The sequence below is a fragment of the Neomonachus schauinslandi genome, chromosome 7 (genome assembly GCF_002201575.2).
Source record: "Neomonachus schauinslandi chromosome 7, ASM220157v2, whole genome shotgun sequence".
Classification (NCBI taxonomy): Eukaryota; Metazoa; Chordata; class Mammalia; order Carnivora; family Phocidae; genus Neomonachus; species Neomonachus schauinslandi.
Window position 1 is genome coordinate 20,481,918 of NC_058409.1, and position 23,685 is coordinate 20,505,602.

Here is a 23,685-nt window from a genome sequence, read left to right on the forward strand (position 1 = left end):
ATGTACATGTAGCATATGCCAGAAATAAAACTCACTAGTATTTAATATACGAATTTACACTGGCATGCTCACCTGGTCTTTATTAGATGGTCAAGAGTTGCCTGAATAATGTGGAGGATCCTGAGGGAAGAAGGCTGGTTCCCCAAGCCACAGGGCCTGACACCAGGGCCTCCACTGTTTGTGTGTTTCCATCTTACTGTGTTTAGTGTGCCTCGACAGGTGGATCCACATCACCTACTTTAAAATCAACTAACCCTTATAAGATAGGCAGGTGCCTTATAAAAAACTTCTGCAAAGGTCTGTGGAATCAAGTAGTGCTATTACTGCAATTATAAGAGAACAGCAAGAAAACAGTAGCATACAAGCTACTCGTGAGACACAACGTAAGGTAGAAACAATGACAATATCATTGGGTAAAATTAGACCTTCATCCCAGATTCTCAAAATTACCAAGAAGACTGCGTGACATGTGGATTTATATCTATGATCGTGAAATGCATATTTCATTAAATGTGCAAAAATATGCATCTTATATTATATAATACACCTGTAAGGGGTACTTTTTTTTTTTAGCTATAGGATCCATGAAAACTAACAAAATAAATTCGAGTTAGAAACAGGTCTCTGATTCACTGAATCACAAAGATGAACAAATATTCTGTAATCATCTTTATGAAAAAGTTTTAGTACCGCTATTGAAATGAAATAAAAATATTTAGGGGTGCCTGGGTGGCTCAGTTGGCTAAGCGCCTGCCTTTAGCCCAGGTTATGATCCCAGGGTCCTGGGATCGAGCCCTGTGTCGGGCTCCCTGTTTAGCGAGGAGTCTGCTTCTGCTTCTGCCTTTGCCCCTCCCCGCTGCTCATGCCTTCTCTCTGGCTCTCTCTCTCAAATAAATAAAATCTTAAAAAAAAAAATTTTTTTTTAATTTTTTCAATTTACCTTTTAAAAAATGTCTGTTTAGTGTATGATTTAAGATTCACCTAATATGTTAGCAGAACAATATAAATAGGGTTTATAAATAAATACATGTCTAGTGGAAAGGTGTGCTCAAATTCTGTTTTGAAATGGGGGTGTGCCATCTGCTCTGTTTTAAACCATTTTTACTTGCTGACACTTGCAAGAAAGATTTTCTGTGAAGAAAATGTTTCCTGACCACATCAAGGTTTTAAAACGAACACACCAGAGCTCAGGAGTCCCAGAGGCCTCCATATACATATGAAAAGCTGTCAGATGGAATGCTCCAAGACCAGCAAGACCAGCTGGTGTTCTCACGGCACCCCTGCCACCCCCCGCCCCTCAGCTCTGTCAGCGAAGAGACCAGGATCTTTCTGTGACAGGAGGGTGAGGAGGGAGCTCACGTGCTCCCACACACAGGAGCAGACCCCGTGATGACAGACACGGGGGTGCTGAATGAATGGCAGGGAGATGCACAGGGGAATGCACAGGTGAGCCCTCAGGGAACAGCCCTTCCAACAGCAGCAGCTTCCCCAGCCCATCGTCTGTGGAGGAGGGACCTACGTGGCCTGACACAGGGTCCACCACAGGCGTGCCTGTCATCAAACAGTGGGTCACCAGGACAATGCCGGCTCCTTTGAGTGTGTCACTGAGGCATTCTCTAAGGACACAGCCCGAATCCAAATAAAGGGGCTCTGAATTTCCAACTTTGAACCAGCTAGATTGCACGTGCCCAAAACAACAAATTTGTTAGAATTGACTGGCTGATCTTTAGGATCTCCACCAGGTGAGCTGGGTGGGTTTATATGCTGAGGAGACAAAAACTCACCCACACAGTCCTCACGTGACGGTGACAGCTCGTGTCCCAATGGACAGTCACACTGAAAGCTGCCCTCAGTGTTCACACAGGTGCCACCCCTACAAAGGAGAGGGTTACGTTCACATTCGTCAATGTCTGAAAGGTAAAAACGTGAGATCCATTAAAGAACTCTGAGGGGAAAACATTCACGTATACAGCATGGGGGGAGAAATGATCATCTGAGGTAAGTGGGACTCAAACGTAAGAGACAGGTTTCAGAGGTTTGGATAATGTTCTCCTCACTTTTTCTACTACCAGTAAATAAATGGTAAGCTTTTTTCTTAAAGACAGTGAGTTGTCAGGGAATTGACTTGCATGAAACAAGCAGACTCACAAGAGAAAAAAAATAAACAATATTTGTTTCACATCACCCTAAATTCCAGGCACCATATATTGCTATCCATACCACTAATCAAAGTAAAGGAAAAATCACAGACTGATCACCTTTTATGTCCCGTGTGGTGAATCCTGTAAGTCACTAAATATGGACCAAAAGGTAGGCAGTACCAAGGGATTGTAATAACACACAAAAAAAGAAATAACATGGGATTTGAGTGGCTGAATATAAATTTGGGGTCACCACCCAAGGTCATGCATGTTAAGTGAATCCCTTGTGGGTATTAGTCTGTGCTGATTTTAGATTCTATGAACAAACAGAACCCAGTCTCGGTATCTCACTGCCACCGAGGCACCAAGAGGCTGGGGCTCCCCGAGAGTTATCTCGGAGCAGATTTCCTGTCTGACACTGAAATCTGTTCTCTCGCTCACCACAGCGCCTGGCCAAGCATGCTGCTAACGGCTCGGAGACAGGCTAAGGTCGAGCTCCCTGGTTTGGAGACTGGACGGGAAGAGCTGAAGCACACTTACCCATGCAGTTCTTCATCATCATGAACCCACTTTCGTAGCCTTCGAAGCACTCACACTCGAAGCTGCCTGGCATGTTGACGCAGATGCCACTTCCACAGAGGTCAGGAGAAATCCTGCACTCATCAATGTCTAAGTCACGGGGTTGAAAAGAAATGAAAAAAATCGCATGAGAGGAGCAGGTACTGAAGAGCAGTGAGGCAGGTGCGGCCTTCCCGGGGAAGGTACAGCCCCCGGGAGGTGCCGGCGAAGTTAGCGGCTAGCAGTAAGAAGCTCTGCGTGCCCAAGATCAGCTCGAGGCGGACGGGGCCCTGGGCACATTCCTTTCCCCAACTGCCAAAACTGTCACGGCCAACGGGCAGGTGTGCGTTGGCCTTTAAGAATTCTGGAATTGTGGATTTCTCTTTGTGGCTTAGAAGTGGTAACAGAGGGATGAACAGAGCAACTGCGGTATGAGCCAGACAAGGCAGGTGGCAGAAGAGGACGCAGTGGACACATGGAATGAAGTCCTGGGCACGCAGTGGGGTGGCTGGTGACCAGCACACCCAGCCAGCCTCAGAGGCAGACGTGGCCCCCCAACTTCCAGCTAGACAGTGTACATGCATGGCGGAGCTGTGAAATATGCTCCGGGGTCTGTTTATCTGTCACGTTCAGATGTGGAGGGGCTACTGATTGATTTCTCAAAATAAAAATAAAGAAAAATGATGTGTTCGTCGCTCTACATACTACGGAAAATAAGACTCTTCAACGTCAGCTTTTATGTTATCAAAAACAAGATTCTCTGAGGAATATCCCACACTCGTAACTGAGATTTTTTCATAGAGAAGTCATGTCTATAAATATAATTGAGAAAACATGATGTATTTAAAAAAAGTTTTTTTTGTCAGGAAAGTTTTGGTAAGAAAAAATGCCTTTGCTGGCATCTCTTCATTTTGGTGAATTTTAATTCTGAAGTTCTTCTACCACAGGATTTATCAGGGGGTAACTTGTACATGCTCTCTTGGGTGTCTCAGTCTCAGAACGTCAAATGCTTTCTCCCAGCATTTGGTCTTTATTTATTTCCCAAATTACACGCAATACTGAAGATATGCTTTTAAACAAAATTCTTAACACCATTCACTGATTCAATTAGGCAGCTAACACTATGCATATTGATTCTCTTGCTTGTTGTCTATCAGTATCTAGAAACTGGTAGTTAGAGATGTTTGAAAAACAGAGAATGAACTCACTGGCAGAGCACAGACACGTTCTGGCTGACGTGATGTGCTGGTTGCTGCAGTGTGGAGTGTGGACTCTGGAAGCAGACACCTAGGTACCAATCCTAGTTCTATCATCTACTGGGTGAAGAGGCCTGGGAAAATCATTTCATTTGTGTGCCTCAATTTCCACATCTGTAAAATGGGGAGTATAGTACAACCCACCTGCTAGGATTGAGTGAACCAGTATTTGTCAAGCGCTGAGAACAGTGCCTGTCTCATACAAAGTGCTGTATCCACGGAAACGGTTTTCTGCTAAAAACTGGTATTTTGGGAGGAGGTGTCTTTGAACTGGTCCTTTGAACAGAAATTCTAACTTTAGGGGGCTCCTGGGTGGCACAGTTGGTTGAGTGACCGGCTCTTGGTTACAGCTCAGGTCATGATCTCGGGGACTTGAGATCAAGCCCTCACTGGACTCTAAGCTCAATGAAGAGTCTGCTGAAGTTCCTCTGTGCCTCTGCTCCTCCCCAGGCTCACGCGCACACTCTCTCTCTCTCTAAAATAAATAAATACATCTTTAAAAAGAAGAAATTCTAACTTTAAAGATGTGGAATGAATAGGACAAGAGATAAAGTGCACAGGTGAAGAAAAGTAATGCATTTCAGAGAACAGTCCATTGCAGAGCGCCTGGATGGCAGAGGTTGACAGCACAAGGACAGGTAGGATGGGTGTGATTAGTGAGGGTGCCAAAAGAACACGGGCTTTAAATGTTGTGAAGAATGGCGGCCAACAGTGTCCCGCTGTCCTGTCATGTTATGCACCACAACACTGCAGTGTGACCAACAAATGTCTCTCTTACACAGTTAAAGGCGGCGAGTTTCAGAGTCATTAAGTAACTTGGCTAATTTCACACCAAAAACTGGAAGAACCCTGTCTTCACCCAGGTTTAAAACTGTGAGTCACTGAAAGTTGCTTTGTGGGCAGTAACACATGGTGGTTGGTGAACATGAAGGATCGATGGCATGGAAGACCCTGGAAGAATCTGCCATGCAGTGAATACTGCCACGTGTTGCCCAGTTCCCCCTTTAGGAAGGAAGGACTTACTCACCTTTCCCCTGCTGCTTCTGGGGGGCTTTGGGGCACAAAGCCCTGAGATGTAAACTATCTTCCAGAAATGCCTCAGCTAAGAGGAACATTCCTCATACTCACACCCCTTCTCTGGGCAGATGTATCCAAAGACTGGCCATACAGGTCCACAGACACCTAGTCTTGTTGCCCTAAGACAGTTCTGACGGGTCATCCTAGATCCAGAGCTCCCGGTGGGGTGGGCTGAGGGCCACACTGGGACTGATGGCCGCCCGGCCCACTTCTGCTTTCTTCCGTTCCCTCCCCGAGGTGTCGATCCCAAGAGCAATCCCTAGTAAACCTTCTGCAGGCTAATCTCTGCTCAGAGTCTATTTCCTGAGGAGCTGAGCCGGCACCTACAATAGTCTTGAAGAAAGAACAAAGAGTATAGTACTTGGAACAACCACTGCGATGGAAAATATACATAACTTCTTTCTTGTCCGAGACAGGGAGAGATCAAAACTAGATCTGAGGCCTCAATCCTGAGTGAAATGATGCTATTGCTATAGACAAGGAGGTCGCTAGGCAGAGGAAGGGTGGGGATGGGACAAAGGGAGGCTAAAGTGAAGAGGCGCTGTGGGATGGCAGATGCAAGTGTGGCACTGAGGCAGAGGAGAGGACAGAGCCTGCCTGTGCAGGCAGGGGGCCATAGGCAGCTGTGAGAGGCAGAGGACTCTGGAAAATGCCAAGGGCAGGAAGAATCTGTGAAGATGAACAAAGACACATCACTGGCACAGATGGATGACTGAGACAGGGAAGGACCACAGAGACCAAGAGAGAAGAAAATCGAGGAGGGGATGCGGCCAGCAGAGAGGTCATGGAGAGTATGCACCAAGAGAAAGGTATTTTTTCAACCTGACAAAGGTGTTCTGTGAGAGAATGTATATGTGCTTCAACGAGGGAGGGCAGAAGTCAAAATTACATGGATGTAGAAAGCAAACGGCTCTTCAGGAGAGAGAGGTGAGAGATAAAAGCAGGGCAACGGGGTGGCAGCATGAGGGACAAGATGGCGGAGGAAACGCGTAAACTTGTTTCCAGGTCCCGGGAAAGCAATAGGAAAGGGAGAGAAGTGCTGCAGAAAGAGGAGGGAGCCTGCTGACAAGGGCTGGAGCAGGTGCAGCAAGGGGGAAGGCATGCGGAGGAGCGGAAAACCGTGGAACATGAAATCTCACTGCCCGAGGGAGGGGTGGGTGCGGGCAGGGATCTGGCCGTGAGGGTGGATGTCAAGAAAGAAGAGTGGCAGTGAGCAGGGGCCTGAGAGGGCGTGCGGGTCAGAGGAGGTCTACAGGTAGAGTGGAGAGTCAGTCAGGGATGTAAGAGGTGAATGGTGTTGCTGAGCAGCCGTGAGTCCAGCTGAAGGCGAAGGAATGAGGTGCAGGTGGCTCCTCCCTCGTCAGAAGCCTGAGAGCCAAGCAGGAAAGCCACGTGGGGGGGGGGGGGGGGGGGGAGGATCGGGGGCAGCAGGGGAGGCGGAAAGTTCAGAAACTCTCCAGGGATGGTCGAGGCGGGCGGCGACCTGGGGACTCCAGTACCTTCCACAATAGAGAGTGAGGAAGGAGTCAGAAGCACATTTCAGTGGCGATCAGCAGGGGTGAGGGCAGAGGGAAGGAAAAAGTCCAAGGAGGGGATGAATAAAGAGAGTTGTGAAAATAAGATCTTGGAGATACAGTTCAAGAGTCTGGAATAATTTATTTAATGTCATAGAAAACTCTGGACTTCCTATCTTGTCAAACTAAAGGGAACAGGTATGGACAGGGATACATGGATGGCGACTGGAGCATAATTACTGAGGAAACTCTTCACAGATGAGGCAAATAAGTTACAACTGCTCTACTACAAACTTTCACATTCTTAAGAGATATTATGTATCATTTAGACAATGAGCGCTTGCTCTAGTGTATTCATCCCCCCGGAAATCCTACTTTTCTGTTGTTCCTCAGGTAAAACAGCATTTTCATGCTGTCGTGCGGCTCTCACAAGAGCTGGTTTGGAGAAGTGATTTTTTTTTTTTTTATTTGAGACAGAGAGAACGAGAGAGAGAGAGCACATGAGAGGGGGGAGGGTGAGAGGGAGAAGCAGACTCCCCGCCGAGCAGGGAGCCCGATGCAGGACTCGATCCCGGGACTCCAGGATCATGACTTGAGCCGAAGGCAGTCGCTTAACCGACTGAGCCACCTAGGCGCCCCTTAGAGAAGTGATTTAAGAGCAGGGAATAAAACCCAAGGAGCCAAATGTGGGCTTTTTTCGAAGGCAGTACTTTCCAACAGAGCGAGAGAAGAGAGCCAGGGTCCGCCAAAGCCAGCAAAAGAGCGGTCTTACCCGTGCAGTTTCTTTCCTCCATGTCCAGGGCAAATCCGCTGTTGCAACGGCACTTGAAGCTGCCGATTGTATTTCGGCACTTGCCGTAAGTGCACATCCCAGGGAAAGCTTTGCATTCATTGATGTCTGAAAGCAGAACAAAGCAGGAATGGAGAGCCAGCTGACTGGAAAGTGTGGGTCCCTCAGTGAAAGCTGAAAAGCTATCACGATGGAAAATAATGTTCCCAAGTCCGAACAGGGGCCCTCAACATCGTCAGTGATCACGTGGATGCCATGGAGAAAGTTTCAACCCTTTTTAGTGAAGGGTTCCGATCTCTTTCTTTCTGACCATTCATTTGGTAAGGTTTAGGGGGGGTAGGGAGCTTTCTGCTGCATCAGGGCTGCATCTGGTCAGCAGAGACACAGTGTGGAAGGATGTATGAAAAGTGAGGTTAGTGGCGTGTTTTACATCTTTACTTCAGTACCAGCCCATATAGGTGATTCATATTCCTGGGCCAAAAGGTCGGCCACAATTCACGTTTAACAAAGAAAATAAAGTGGCAAATTACATGCATAAAGCAAAACCAAATCTGAGAGAAAGTGGGAGGTGAGCTTTGGTGCAGAGAGGTCAACGCGACCCTGAAAGTTACCTTTGTAAAATGGCCGCCCTGTAAGAACGTCCCCTCTGTTAGCAAAGCCCGGCCCCCGGGGGCACAGGGTCTCATACTCCTTGGTGCCAGGTTTGGGGCATTCCTCACACTCCGTGCCCCAGGCTGCCCCAACCGCACAGCAGCAGGCATCCATGCGAAACTTTCCAGGAACAGGATGGACACATTCATCTTCATCCCACTTCAAATAACACTGCTCCATGCGGATGTCTACACGGCAAGTGAAATCACAGTTTGAGATGAAGGTGTCACGTTCGTTGACCATTCATATACTGAGTTTCAGCTCAGCACCTGGCATGATGCCGAGCTCTGGAAATACGATAATGGGTGAAAGACAGAGTCCCTGACCTCCTGGAATGGACTCCATAGAGTCACTTGAAGAGAACAAAGGTGGGTTCCTCAGTATTACTTTATTTTTCACAAGACACCTTCAGGAAGGAAAGATTCTCTTGTGACCAGACTCCTTCCTATCATCATCCATGATCCCTTTTGTGTATTGCTCACTTCAGAAAGAATAAGATTACTTTAGTGACAGATTCTTGTTGTTCACTGAATTGCTTAAAGTGGCTTGCAACCAGTTCTGTCCTGTCCCAGTCAGAAGCAGTAAATGATCAACGGTAATCTATCTGCCAACTTGGGACAACTACTAAAACAGCTTTACAAAGGAAAAAAAAAATGTTTTTGCATTTAAAGTTATTTTTTTTCTGTCAAATTTACCTTTGGTATGGTTTTTGTCCTGCATTATGTAAATTTGCCCTAGTCAGGGGCCAAATTATTTGCTTACATGTCACATTTTCCCTTCAATCTTGAAATATACCAGGATCTTAGAAGACTGACAAGAGTTACAAGATAGGATAAATTAGCATGGTCAGTAAATAACACATTTAACTGTTAGTCAACAGAGCTGTTGGTCCAACTACAGTCAAACACTTGGCTGTATGGATAATGAGATAAAAAAGGTTTTCTTTAATCAAATAATATGTTTTATTTGATGAAAGCCTTTCAAGACATTAAATCTTTTCCTAAACCTGAAATTGCTGAACAGAGTATGGCATCCCTAATGGAAATATAAACATAAACAAATAAATGTGTTTACTATTTTAGTTACTGTCAATACTGATTCTTTCAAGTGCTCAAGCAAAGGTAGCATCAACTTGAGCAACCTCCTTTAGCTTACAGTCACGTCCATTTCCAAGGATGGTAATTAAAAAGTCCTATTTTTAAAGAAAGAAATCACTGTGGTAAATTTACATTTTGACTTGGTAGACTGAATACAGGTATTCACAGTAGGTATTCTGCCTTATGTATCTGCACCATCACCAGCCCCAAAGCCATGCTCTCTACCAGTGTGAGGTACAACAGTAATCTTCGGAGCCTCATGACCTCAAGGCACCCAGTGGCCACTCCCAGTCACAGCCAACCCCATCCAACACTGTCACTAAGGATCTTAACAAGATATACAAGTTTTATGTAGGTACCCTGAGAACTGTGGACTAAGTCAAACTTTTTCTGAGGTCACTGATGTAATTTGCTCAAGAAGTGAGATTAGCTAAAAACAAAACAAAACAAAACACCCCCCAAATCATTTGAACTTAATATGTAAAGAGTTATGAGAGCCTGGCAGAGTAATCCTGTGTCTTTGCTACACAGATCTGTATCAATATTTGCCTCAGTAATCAAAACACTGTACACTGACCACATTATGGCCTGGGAATGTTTTTGCTGACTTGGGCAGAAATTAAAATATGTATTTGGAAACCTCTGGATAGTTCATGAGCTCTAGAGTTTGCTGCGGTCCTCACTATGCCTTACTACCACTTCCCTCATTTATGTTACCTGCCTGGCCCCTGAGAGTATTTGAATTTGGACCCCTGATCTAGATCAGTTCCTATCAGAGCAGTTTATCTCTACTTCTCTTCTCAGGATATTTTATATGTCTAAATGTCAGTATCTTCTTGAAACCTCCTCACATCCCCAGACACAATTCATTTTTGTACCATAATTCGAGTAGTGACAAAAACATTTAACCAAAGTACCTGGATGAAAACTCTAATACATCCTTTTAGAACATTATAAAAGGTGTGATTTCGAGTGATATTATTGGGAATTTATTTTGTTGAGTAATAATTTACAATCACATATATCTTCACATGTAACATCTTTTTGTTACTGAAGGCTATTTGATATTATTAGTCATTTGACCATACTGGCAATATTATTTGGCATCTTCAAAAGATACTTTACTTTTTTCTAAACTTTTTAGATAATTTAACAATAAAAATCTGAAAAGAATTTTTATTATTGGACTTTTGGATATTATAATTTCTTCTTTTTCCTGTGTTTTTTTTAATTTACATTCAATTAGCCAACATATAGTGCATCATTAGTTTTTGATGTAGTGTTCAATGATTCATCAGTTGCGTATAACACCCAGTGCTCATCACAGCACATGCCCTCCTTAATGTCCATCTCCCAGATATTATAATTTCTAATCAATTCCACATGACTTCATAGCCATACTTTGTATCCTAATTTAAATATACTATTAAAAATTAGCTTAAAATGAAATTCATGTTAATTATAATGACTCTGTACAGTGTTGCAAATATCTTGTACTATTAATTTTAAAATTCACTGATACGTGTGGGGTACATGGGTGGCTCAGTCAGTTAAGTGTCCACCTTCGGCTCAGGTTGTGATCCTAGGGTCCTGGGATCGAGCCCCATGTAGGGCTCCCTGCTCACCTGGGAGCCTGCTTCTCCCTCTCCCTCTGCCCCTCCCCCCTGCTCGTGTTTGCTCTCTCTCTCTAATAAATGAGTAAAAGATTTTTAAAAAAATAAAATAAAAATCACCAATTCATTTAAATACCTTAAAGATCTTTGAATATAACACTGTCATTACTCATGCTTTGTCTACAAGCTTAAATTTCAAATACAAACCTATATACAGTTATTTTACAAACTAAAACTTACTGTTCCAATGCATATTGGAAAAAAAACCCTTAAGTAAATAAAACATTATTTAGATACAATATAGAATTAAGGAAAGTTTCTTTTTCAATCATTAAACTCAGATTTAGTTAAGCATGACCCTGATAATGATAAAGTCAACTAGGCATTTCTGCTTTTATTTTTATGTGTTTATTTTAAGTAATCTCTACACCCAACATGGGGCTCAAACTCATGACTTTGAGATCAAGTCACATGCTCCAAGAACTGAGACAGCCAGGCACCTCTCAAGTAGGCATTTCTATACTAAAGATGTTGAAAAAAAGAGCTTCCTCATTTTAGATCTTTACAAAAAGAAGCATTAAGAAAATTTAAACTCTAAGGTGATAAAGGAATGTCTAGGATCAAGCAATGTTTTCAAAGAGAGACAACAACCTTGCCTATGACCTCCCCCACTGTCTTATTTAAGAGTGCAGCTGCAATGAACTGATAAACGTTGACTCCAAACGCTAGTTTCCAATTTTTCTTTTATGTTCAAAATATACATAGTTCTCTTATTCCATTGACCAATGTGAAAGACTGAAACTACCTAAAATATCTGATTAAAGGAACTAACTTTTTGAGAGAGTTTTTGAGCAGGACCAACTTCCTATATTATACAGAATCCATGTCATTTAAACACATTCACTTTAAAAATATACTCCAGTGATTCCCCCCAACCAAATATTTCATTTAAAGCCAGTTTTCCAGCTATAGACCCAATGATTTTGAAGTGGTCAATGCCCAAAAATAAGAAAAATTCATCCCTGGTTTCATGCATAATAATACACAAAGACATGAATCTTACCCAAACACACACGGCCAGTTCCATCCAACGTAAGGCCTTCGGGGCACTCACAATGAAAAGATCCTTTGCTATTGACACAGCGTCCATTTGGACAAACGCCAGGAAATACCTCACACTCGTTAACGTCTGCAGGGAAATAAAGTGAGCAGAGGGATAAAGATGTTAGAAATAGAAAAAGCAGGTGTAGTCTTCCCATATAGCATATTCAATCTGTAATACAATGTGGATTATTACTTGAGTTGAACAGAAATATTCCACAACGCAACCACCGGGTTTCCTAGGTACCAGCTGTGAAAATGACCACGGCCTTGCCCATCCATAAAACAGCCCAGACATGCTCCTCCCCCAGCTGTTTTGTGCCTTTATGCCTAATGATGGCCCCATGAAAAAAAATTTTTTTTAAAGATTTTATTTATTTGACAGAGACACAGTGAGAGAGGGAATACAAGCAGGGGGAGTGGGAGAGGGAGAAGCAGGCTTCCTATGCAGCAGGAAGCCTGATGCGGGGCTCGATCCCAGGACCCCCTGATGCGGGGCTCGATCCCAAGGATCATGACCTGAGCCGAAGGCAGATGCTTAATGACTGAGCCACCCAGGCACCCCGTCCCGATGCAAAATTACCCAACAGCATAAAAAAGGAGAAATGGGGAACTCTAAGCTGTTTTCTGAGAATATTATTCTAAAGCATTTGTTGATTACATTGAGTATTTTTATTGCAATTTCAAGGCTTTTAAAAATGATAAATATCTCCAAAGTGAATGTTCATTTTACCTACTGCTCTAACGACTTACAGTATCATCCAAGTATACACTCACCTTCACAAGAAACACCTTTAATCCTGGCAAACCCTCTTGGGCAAGCTGTATCTATGAGAACAAGAGGACACATTTTTACTTCATTGTAAGAGAAAATGTAACTGTTTTAAGTTCAAGAAACAGTACAGTGGAATCTAAGTTGAACTGAATAGAAACCACAAGCTGGGGTCTTAGAGCCCAAGGACTCCAGGTGCTCTCCATTCAATTCAGGATGGTACATGACACACTGTGTTAACTCCCGTCAGGGTTGACCCATATGGAGATTCTCAGTTTTCCTACCATTCACTTTTGTTTTCACGATGTCAGCTGAATTACAAGTAAGCTTTACTTACTTACATATAGGTTTAAAGGAAAGAGACATCATATTCTATATGGACATGCGCAAACAAGGACACTGGAGGATACTGACAGTCACCCAGCAGCTAAATTCCAGAAATTCCCTTTCTCGTCTAAAATGCTCAAAAGGTCTGCTTACAGTAAAAGGATAAACCAAATACATATTTCAACAAGTGAATAAATTTCACCAGAGAAGACATTTTAGGGAGGGTAACGATCTTACAGTCTTCGTCACTCCAGAAATACATAGGGAAACAGGTGCCCGCCTAGCTGAAGCAACAGCTTTCCAGTGAGAAGCCCAGAAGGAGCTCCTGGGCAGGCTCCTACCTAGTTCACACCGTTCGCAGGGGCTCCCCCAGGCAGCTCCGAGTGTGGCGCAGCATTCCGATTTCAGCGTAGCTCCATTAATGTTCACCTCACAGCGGTTGTCCTGGATGTTGAGCCAACACGTCCCTTTCAGGCTGTCTGAAGAGGAATAGGGAGGGATGGGGAGCTCTCATCTCTGAAGAGAATGTAATTCACTCTTGTACAACAAAGGCAATTCTTACAGTATTTAACAAAAGCATTATTTTAACAATGTTTTAACGTATATTCTTTAAGCATATTTATGTGTACATGTATTTACACAAATACAGTATATTACATACATGTAAATCAAATAATCATACCATGTACATCTCACAGGACATGATAACTAATACAATTTTATCTACCGATAGCCCATGCCACTGTTGTCCCAGATTTTATGCTGGTATTTACAAACTCAGGGCATTACCATGATAAGATCATTACTTGTGTGAAAAATGCAGATAAGACTGATCTTTTACGATAAATGCTTTGATACTTAAGATTTTACCAAGTAAAATTCCTTAAATCATTTTCTTTTCTTTTCTTTTTTTTTTTAAAGATTTTATTTATTTATTCATGAGAGACAGAGAGAGAGAGAGGCAGAGGGAGAAGCAGGCTCCCCGCCGAGCAGGGAGCCCGATGCGGGACTCGATCCCGGGACTCCAGGATCATGACCTGAGCTGAAGGCAGACGCTTAACCATCTGAGCCACCCAGGCGCCCAAATCATTTCCTTTTCTTTTTTTTTTTAAAGATTTTATTTATTTATTTGAGAGAGAGAGAATGAGAGAGAGCAAGCACATGAGAGGGGGGAGGGTCAGAGGGAGAAGCAGACTCCCTGCTGAGCAGGGAGCCCGATGCGGGACTCGATCCCGGGACTCCAGGATCATGACCTGAGCCGAAGGCAGTCGCTTAACCAACTGAGCCACCCAGGCGCCCAAATCATTTCCTTTTCTTGTAGTCCCCCACCAAATACACCACACATAATTTACGTCCTATTACAGAGAAAGCAGCATTTCTCTAACTGAAGATGATTATTTGATGAATAATTTACCAAAAAATCAACAATATGAAGAAAAGAAACATCACCTATAAAACCACCACTAAGACACACCAGGGCTAGCGAGTGACGGATTTTCTTTCAGGTGTTTGCCCGATGATGTATGTGTGAGTTTGTCTCTAGTTCAGAAAGGAATACATGCTTATGGTAAACTGTGTGAAGAAATGGGAGAGATAATATAAAAAGGACGTGTGTCTAATTAAAGAACATTTTGATTCCTATAGAAAAAAAGAATATTTTCTTAATAATGCTAAGACATTATTTGCCTTTTTCCACTCTCATTTTTTCACAAGTGTACATATAATAGAGTTTTCCAGAAGCTACACAACATGGAATAAAATTGTCATTCTGTTAAAAAAGAAAAAAAAAAAAAGGATGTGTATCCAACCACCTAGCGCTAACTACTTGTACATTTTGGTCTGTCTCCGTATCACATGTAAGTTAGGATCCCCCTTCTGTGACTGCGGCATAGCGGGCTTTGGAATGGTCACAAGGCATGCAGTCCAAGTGGACAGGGCCAGTGCAAGTCGGGTAAAAGAAATCATTCCCGAAGTCCTCCTTGCGGTACTGTGGCTCCCAGTTTAGGGTGCATAACATTACCAAGGTTCCTGTCATGACCTGAGCCGAAGGCAGATGCCCAACCATCTGAGCCACCCAGGCACCCCTCCAACGTTCCTGTCAAAACTCAGGTTCACAAGTGCGCAGGTGTGCGGCCCGGGAGCCTACATCTGACAAACTCCTCAGGTGAATGCTATGCAGGTGGTGTGTACAACAGCTTGACCAAAAACTTAACAGCATATTGCGGCTCACAGCCTTGGAGCACAATAAAGAGAAAGTATCTTCCTATAGTATTTACTTTAAAATTCACTTAATAATATGGCTGAAGTTTCACTGCCAATTTCGGCAGTAAACACAAAGCATAAGGGGAAACAGAGAAAGAGAATTACAATGAAATCGTCAGCACCAGGAAGGAAGAAGCTGTGGTTTCTGATTCCCTCCTGGACACGAGCAGGTAGGAGGAAGTGCCCTGCAGCCGAGGCCTCGGGGACAGAGCCCAGAACAAGACAACAGCGTCCCTGACTGGACACACACACACACACACACAAACGATGGGGCAAAACCGTGGAGAAGAGCTGGATGCTCACTTTGCTTTCTTCTGCTTTGAGATTCAGTTTGGGTGAAAACAGGTGCAAATGGAAAAGACTTTCTCATCAGACCATTTTTATCAGGTCTCAAATTACAGGCTTTTTATAGGCTTTTCACATGTTCGTTTACTTACTTGTTAAAACAGCCTCTAAAGTATGGATAATTTGCAGATGAGAAAATGGAGGCCCACGGAGGTCAACTAGTCTACCCAAGGTCACCCAGCTAGTCCAGTGTCCCCATCACACATCAAAGCCGCATATCCTGATTTCAGAGCCTCCACTTTGTAACCTCATGCTTCTTCTGGCTGGTAGGGTACCAACACTTAGAAGTTACAAAACGCACTGACGCAAAGTGCACATATACACATATTCATCTCTCTCGCTCTGATTGGTTTTCTGTGTGTGTACAGACACACACACACCAGATGTAGTTATATAGCTGTGGGGTCAGGGGCTGGTTAAGAACTCTGAAAAAAATAAAGCAGGCTAAGCAGTCTTGATTGGAAAAAGACTGTTCTTATCTAGGGTAGTCAGAGAAGTTCTCACTTACAGTGTGACCTCTGAGTGAAGGCTATAGGGTGGCAAATAGCGAGAAAACAAAGATAAGACAGAGGCTACAGTAATAATCAAGAAGAGAAATATTGGTGGCTTGGATTGGGGGGCAGTGGTGGTGAGAAGCGACTGGAATATGCATAAATGTCAAGTACAATCAACAGGAATTGCTCATGGATTCAATGTGGTGTTTGAAAGAAAGACATCAAAGATAACTCCAAGGATTTGGGGGCTGCTGATTGGAAAAATGGAATTTCCATTTGCCAAGACAGAAACAATTCTGGGAGACACAGGTTCAAGCCAAAAGATAGCAACTGTGTTTTGGCCATGCTAAATTTGAAGTATCCATTGGACATCCAAATGGAGATAGTGTGCAGACAGTTGGAAATACAAGTCTGGAATCAGTGGGGATGTTTAGGAATGACAGATACATTTGAGGGTCAATGGAGAGGCCATCTAAGCGTGAGTGTAGACAGAGAAGCCAAGAGGTTCAGGGCTGACCAGGGAGACACCTCAAGCTGGAGGGCAGGAGGATATGGAAGACATAACAAAGGAAACTGAGAAAAAGGGGCCAGAAAAGTGAAAAGATAAGACCAGAAATGGAAAACTTCTTGAGAAGGGGTGAGCGAAAAGCACTGCTAACAGTGAAGGTAAGAAAGAAGGAAGGACCACTGTATTGACACCATGGAGGCTACTGTCCTTGTCATGTCCATGGAATCTGAGGACAGCATGCAGACCCAAGACAAAGACGAGGGAAATTGGTTTGGATTACAGGGAGCCATCGGATGTTGAGCAATGTTATGCAGGAAAGATTAATCAAAGGTATTGTTCTATTATATTTAATAATTTTCAACCAAAATACAATAGTCTTTGTGAGCCATTTATAGAACAGTTTAAGATTAATTTATATTTAGGGAGTTTACACAATATATTCTAAATCTCTAAACATTCTAAGTGTCTATCTAGTTCCTATATGCTTTAACTAATTTTAATCACACTGGGGAATTCTTATTCAGTTCTTAATATAGACACTTGGCTCCTAGGAAAGAGCAGTTTGCAGGCTGATCACCAATTAGAACCACTGTCAGTCCTATTAAAAAATTTTGTAGTTTTTCCTGTGTATGTTTCACGATCTATTTCTTCTTTAAAGTTAGAATTCTGTTTCCAGTGAAAAAAAGATAAAATGATGTCTAAAATTTTTTTTTAAAGATTTTATCTATTTGACAGAGAGAGAGACAGCGAGAGAGGGAACACAAGCAGGGGGAGCGGGAGAGGGAGAAGCAGGCTTCCCGCCGAGCAGGGAGCCCGTTGCGGGGCTCGATCCCAGGAGCCTGAGATCATGACCTGAGCCGAAGGCAGACGCTTAACGACTGAGCCACCCAGGTACCTCAGCTTTACTTTTTTATACAAGTTTCAGTCAGCTTTTATAATTAAAATGATGGTGGCTATTTATTTTTATTTTATTTTTTTTTTTTTTAAGATTTTATTTATTTGCGAGAGAGAGAATGAGAGACAGAGAGCATGAGAGGGAGGAGGGTCAGAGGGAGAAGCAGGCTTCCCACGGAGCAGGGAGCCCGATAACAGGGCTCAATCCCAGGACCCGGGGATCATGACCTGAGCCGAAGGCAGACGCTTAACGACTGAGCCACCCAGGTGCCCCAGAATGTCTAAAATTTTAAAATATTAAGTAAATTTCTTTCTGAGCAGCTCTAGGCTGGGATATTCAAATTTGATCACAGCCAATAAAAACTCATAACACACTGCTGAGAAAAATACGGTGGTGTTTAGTTGCCCAACATAATGACCTGGTAGTAAAAAGTCTCTGTTCTTTTTCCATTAATAAATACAAGATAAAAGACCAAAATAATAAAAGTCTTTAGGATGAAGCAAAAACTAAGATACCTCTGATGCCCAAGTGGCATATAGGTTTAATTTTCTGAGACATTAATTAATTGACATTGACAATTAATTGACATTAATTAATGCTGAGTTCATTTCCTTTGCACAATAAAATGACTCTATCTCATTTGGCAATTGCGGCCTAGCAAAAATATTTTTGCCTCGGGCGGCTGGGTGGCTCAGTTGGTTAAGCGACTGCCTTCGGCTCAGGTCATGATCCTGGAGTCCCGGGATCGAGTCCCGCATCGGGGTCCCTGCTCAGCAGGGAGTCTGCCTCTCTCTCTGACCCTCCCCCCTCTCATGCTCTCTGTCTCTCATTCTCTCTGTCTCAAATAAATAAATAAAATCTTTAAAAAAAAAAAAAATTTTTGCCTCACCTGATCCAACCTCTGCCCTTCCCCCAGTGGAATTCTATAAGAAAAAAAGTAATGCCCCAGGCAGATGGCAGTCTATTTCCTAATATGGAGAGCTGAGCAAGGCTCAAATTTCACCAGCTGCACCTCACTGAGAGATGAGGAGCTGGCATTTTCAAAGGGCAGGTTTTCACTGGTAAGTTTGTACCTGGTCATTTCCCTTCATGTAACAAACAGGTCCTCTACCATCCAGCTAAACACTGTTAGCATCAGATGTTATACCGAAAACACAATTGTCTTGCGCAAACATGAACTGTCCTGATCCTGGCCAAGGGGGCCACAGACACGAGAGGCAGGACAAAATGAGTGGTCCAGGTCTTCTCCTTGCATGTACTGAATCGCTTCTTACAGCAATAGATCAGACCATCTTATACATGTCCTACCATTATTATCACAACCTGACCTTAAATGTTTTCAGACGGATAAAGAGATGTCAGTCCGGAAGTTTTAGAATCTTTCCGAAAGCAAGAAAATAGTTCTCTTCTCTTCCTTGGGCCTATACATTTATGACTGATGGGTGCAATGAAAAAATAATAAACTCCTTCTACTTGTTTAAAGTTTAAAATCCTCAAATTCTTGTGCTGTTAACGAGTCCAAACTCTATCACATTTTTGCTTTGAAGCTTGTCATAAAAAGTATGCAGCGGGGACCTGATTGTATCGGTACCTAAGGCATTCCCAGGGTAGCAAACATAAGTATGTGTGTGGCATGCAAATCCTTGTAACTTACAGCATAATCTGTCTACTCATATGAAAGGAACGCTTCTTAGAAGCTAACAACATTCAAGAGCCTGCCTGTTTACGCTATCATGTTTTACTCCTATCTCGATAATGAGAGTAAACAATTAAAGCAACTCCTAATTACTAGCTTCCTGTGATCATGTTCTGTTCTCATCCACGGTAAGGCCTGCGGTCTCCGCTTAGGTTGGCAGTGAAACTCAAACACCAGTGCCATGCATGCATCTTACCAATACAGATCAATCCTGTTGAGCTGAGTTTGCTGCCAGGAGAACATTCACAATTGAAAGATCCAAGGTTGTTCCTGCAGGCCCCATTGACACATGGGTTGCTTTCACATTCATTTATGTCTACAATCCAGAAGGAAAAGATTCTGTTAGAACTGCCATGTGTTCTGGAAAATATTATTCCAACAAGCCATGCTATGCCAGAATGTCTGGTAAACTTGGCTCTTGCAATTTTAATATGGATCTATGAGGCACAAAGTGAATGGGGAATGGAGACGTTGAAGTTTACAGTGTGGATACACAGACATGGCTAGGGGCTCAGGAGGACTGTAGGAATCAGCCCAATATTGCGAAAGGGGTTAGTGTGTTACTCGTCACTATTTCACTACCACTTTACAGAAATTGGATTGATTTCCCCCACAATAAGATATAATTGCCCTGTGGGAAATCTGAATTCTGAATACATGGAAAGCAACATATATATTCCCGGGTACAATATGCTGTGCACAAACAAATGTTGACTGTTTCTGTCATCTGTGGCTCTGGGAGGTTTTAGAAGAAACATAAAGCCTGTATTAGAGACAATATATCACAATGCTGGCTTTCATTCCAAACTCCTGGGTACAAGTCAGGAAATCAGGGATGAAGCTTTAATACTGAGTAGAGCATTCTCTTCCAGGCCCCTCTACCTGCCTCTCTCCTCAGCCTGTTCACATTTAGATGCATGGTGTAGAGAGTCTGTTAAAGCACAATTGATTTTGGTAAAATAGAAAAAGAGGAAAAACTTTCAAATGCTTAAAACAGACCTTTACTATCATTAATCTGCTCTGAGTCCTTAATCAAATTAGACCACATAATCTAAACAATTGCTACTGAGGGTCAGAAGTAACCAGAGCACGCCCATGTTCTCAGGCGGTAACTAAAGCAAATCTCAAGCCAAGAGAATTAGTTTAACAGGAGTTAATTAAAAATAAATACAGGCTTAGTCCAAGTAATAGAACCAGTATCCAAAACTGACTCTCAGTATAAATTCGACCACTCAATTTAAAGAAGGGACGCACAGATTTCTCTTTGTACTTGGTTAACTATGTGAAACAGGTCAGCATACCTCAAGACATTTTTTGTTGCTGCTGAACACAAGGTTTCTGAGCTCACCACAGCACTTTTTTCTAAACACCTCTTTGAATTAAATATCAAATACTATATTGAGGAAAACATGAAAATAACTAAAAGGCTGCAGTGCTTACTCCTGAACATCTCAAGTAAAATATAAACCAAACTGGTCTTGAAAAGGCAGGGCTCACTACTGATTTGCAAGTCTGTGGACTTGAAATGCAAATTTAAAAATCAATATGGAAAACAGGTATGTACTTTGCTACTTCAAAATTACTAAAGTAGTACACAGGTACTAATTTAATTCTTGAAGTAGAAATTGAGGAAACATGAATGCATCTTTTTTCTTCAGGTTTTTTGTACCAAGAAATCCTCCTAAAGGAAAAATACAAGAGCAGGTTTTATAAATACAGCACAGATTTGGAAAGAAAACATCTATTCCAGAGTACTGAAATTCTTTTAGTAAAAACACAATGTAAAAAGGGAATCAGACAGCCAAAAACAAAAAAAAGGAGGAGATACCTAATCTGAGGACAAATTATATATAACTCACCTATTAATTTCATTTGTAAGAAGCTCTCCAAAAAGCAAAATGTCAGTATCATGTATTTCTAAATTCCTATTCTAAATTAAGCAGTTATGAACTCTAAAACTATAAACACATGCAATGACAGCTACAAATATCAACTGTTTAATTTTTCTTTAAATACAATGTTTTTATGTTACAAATGTCATGGAACCAGGAATTGAAACAGTTCACTGTACATTCCTGGAAATAAACTTCAAAGCACATCTGGTTTACATTTAACTAGTTATGTCACTGGAAACACAATCTAAACCACAGTGCTTGCTGTAAAAATGTTAACTTTCACAGACTCACAGAGCTTAAACAAAAAAAAGTAAAATAAATTTTTTGTAACTTCAGTCTGAAACATCAGAGGATCTTTATTATTACTGCTATTTATTATGTATTTAAAATAGCCTGTTGAAAACATAAATGACAAGCAAAATTAGTGATTGTAGTAAATATATACAGAGAAAGCTAGAGTCTCCAGTGAATCTGCTAATAATTCCCTGCCTCGTCTTTGGAAATTAGTTTAGAAAGAACAGAGAAAAAGAGAAGTGCTTCGGGCAGACGCATTTACTGTGTGAATGCAATGGCAGAAATAAGAAGACCCAAGGGAAAAAGAGATTCATGGCCTTCAAGTCTTGTTTTTTTTTTTTTTTTAAACCACTTAATAAAATGCAAATGACTTAGCAGTGGGAAGAAAGTGAGAAATAAGTTATTTGGTTAGGTTTCTCACAATAAATCATTTTTATTTCCACCAATGTCATAAGGCTAGAGCCAAAATAGTTCTCTGTCATTTCTCTTTTATTTACATAACATGAACTTCTTTCTTAGGAATGACAGATATATATTTCATATTAAAGAAAAGGCTTAGGTTTATCAGGAACAATTATCCACTGGACAAAAATAAAGGGCACTCATTCTAACCAACGCTGTTGCCTGATTTGGTATTAATGTCCCTCATGTGTATGTAATCATCCAACATTCTATTATAAACATCATTCGCTCCTACTCTTCAATTATTCCTATGGGCAGGCGAGTCCCTGCCTTTGATTTATGTTTTGGTATTTGGGCTCTTAGTACCCTTCGAACTCCATTTTACCTGTTAAAATGGTGGGAGTATGCCATAAATATCACTGACAATTAAGCATACAAACAGAACTTGGACCAAACTGATTCAAAGACAGTTTAGTTTTCCCCATCATGTGCTTCTCTCAATAGCACCAAAGAGTATTGTGACTGTGGCAGGGAAATGAGTTCATCAGCTTCCCAGGTAAACCAAGAAGGTATCCTAAGGGGTGCTCTTGCTTTCAGTGCTTCTTGATATTTAACAGAAGGTTATCCTCAAAAACACAATAGATAAAACTGATAAACGGCAGTGGGAAGGAAGTGCAGAAAGTCAGGAATAAAGAAAAAAACCACAACCCTTGAAATCCCTTCTCCCATCCTCCAGAAAAATGTATGGAGGATATATGGCTGAATATTTATTTTACCAAGTACATGTCTCAGAGCAATTCTAAAGGATGACAGGTGTCAGAGGGGGTGGGAATGGGTGCTAGGAAACATTCTAGGTGAGTGTACTGGCAAAGCCTGAGCTACTCTGAAAAGACAGCTTTTCTATCTGACAGGAAGATCTTCAAAACTGTTAAGTTTTGAAAAGAAATGCTCAAATACGGAGAGGATGAGTCTTCAAGTACTTTAACTAGGATTGGAGTGAGTACTCTTCTTGGGAGGAGCTCCCCAAAAGGACAGTTACCAGGACTAAGTTTAGAGAAAGTGCATTTTATACTGAGGTTCTCTTTTCTTATTTTTTTTCTGTTTTCCAGGCTAATTACTGTTTTTCAATGGCCCCCTCCAATTCAATCCAAACTTAGAATTGCACTTTGTAATTGCATTTCATTGACTTCAGCTGAGTCATCTGTGTTCCGGCCTCTTGTTCAAGTCCTAACTTGTCTCTGTTCATAAGAATGCTTTGAAATGAAACAATAAGACAAGGAGAGAATGTTAACATCTTTTTGCATCATATTACTATTGCTGTTTTCTTGGCTACAGAGTCACTAAGAAATACTTTAACAGATAAGGAAAGGTCTGTTCAAAATAATTAAGGATGAAATCTGTTTTTTTTTTTTTTTTAAGTGACTTTGGCAGCAGTTTCTGGATTCGAGAATGTCATCAGACATTTCCACAGGCCCACACAGTGAGACTTAAAAAGAACAATGATTAGTAGTCATACAACAGATTATTCTGAAATACACAGTTCTTTGATCAAGAAACAAAAACCTAATTGAATGCGCTGCTTGCTTAGCTGGTATCTCAGCGGAAATGAGGCCTTTTGTCCTGTAAGTCACCCACATAACGTCCCCTGTATAGAAATGTAGTTAGAAGAAAATGAGGAAGTTTTTAAACAGTGATTTATGATCTAGAAACCCAAACGATAGACTTTTAAATCATCACATAGAAAGGACAACTTTCTTAGACTATAAGTTTATGTAAGGTGGCCATTTTTACTCAGGCCCCAAATATTTTCTGGGCCAATCTCTGAGGTATTATCAATCATGTCGTAAATAAAATGCCTCAGGGCTGACTTTGCCATTATGATTCAGGTTCCCCAAGGCCGGTGTGAATGTGTCACCGTAGTTCTTAAAAGGGGAAAAGAAAACAAACAAAAATCTGATTATTTTATTTCAGCAAGTAAAACACACTGGCTCTTTTCA

The 23,685-nt window shown here is 41.9% G+C and overlaps 1 protein-coding gene across 1 annotated transcript in view; it reads right to left on the reverse strand.

Annotated features, from left to right (window-relative positions):
• The window catches only part of FBN2 (fibrillin 2), a 248,470-nt gene that overhangs the window by 68,172 nt on the left and 156,613 nt on the right, over nucleotides 1–23,685 (reverse strand). The window contains 8 exon segments of the mRNA XM_021701751.1: nucleotides 1,785–1,910; nucleotides 2,682–2,810; nucleotides 7,319–7,444; nucleotides 7,948–8,175; nucleotides 11,761–11,886; nucleotides 12,576–12,626; nucleotides 13,239–13,376; nucleotides 19,294–19,413. Of these exon segments, the coding sequence (XP_021557426.1) occupies nucleotides 1,785–1,910; nucleotides 2,682–2,810; nucleotides 7,319–7,444; nucleotides 7,948–8,175; nucleotides 11,761–11,886; nucleotides 12,576–12,626; nucleotides 13,239–13,376; nucleotides 19,294–19,413 (1,044 nt within the window).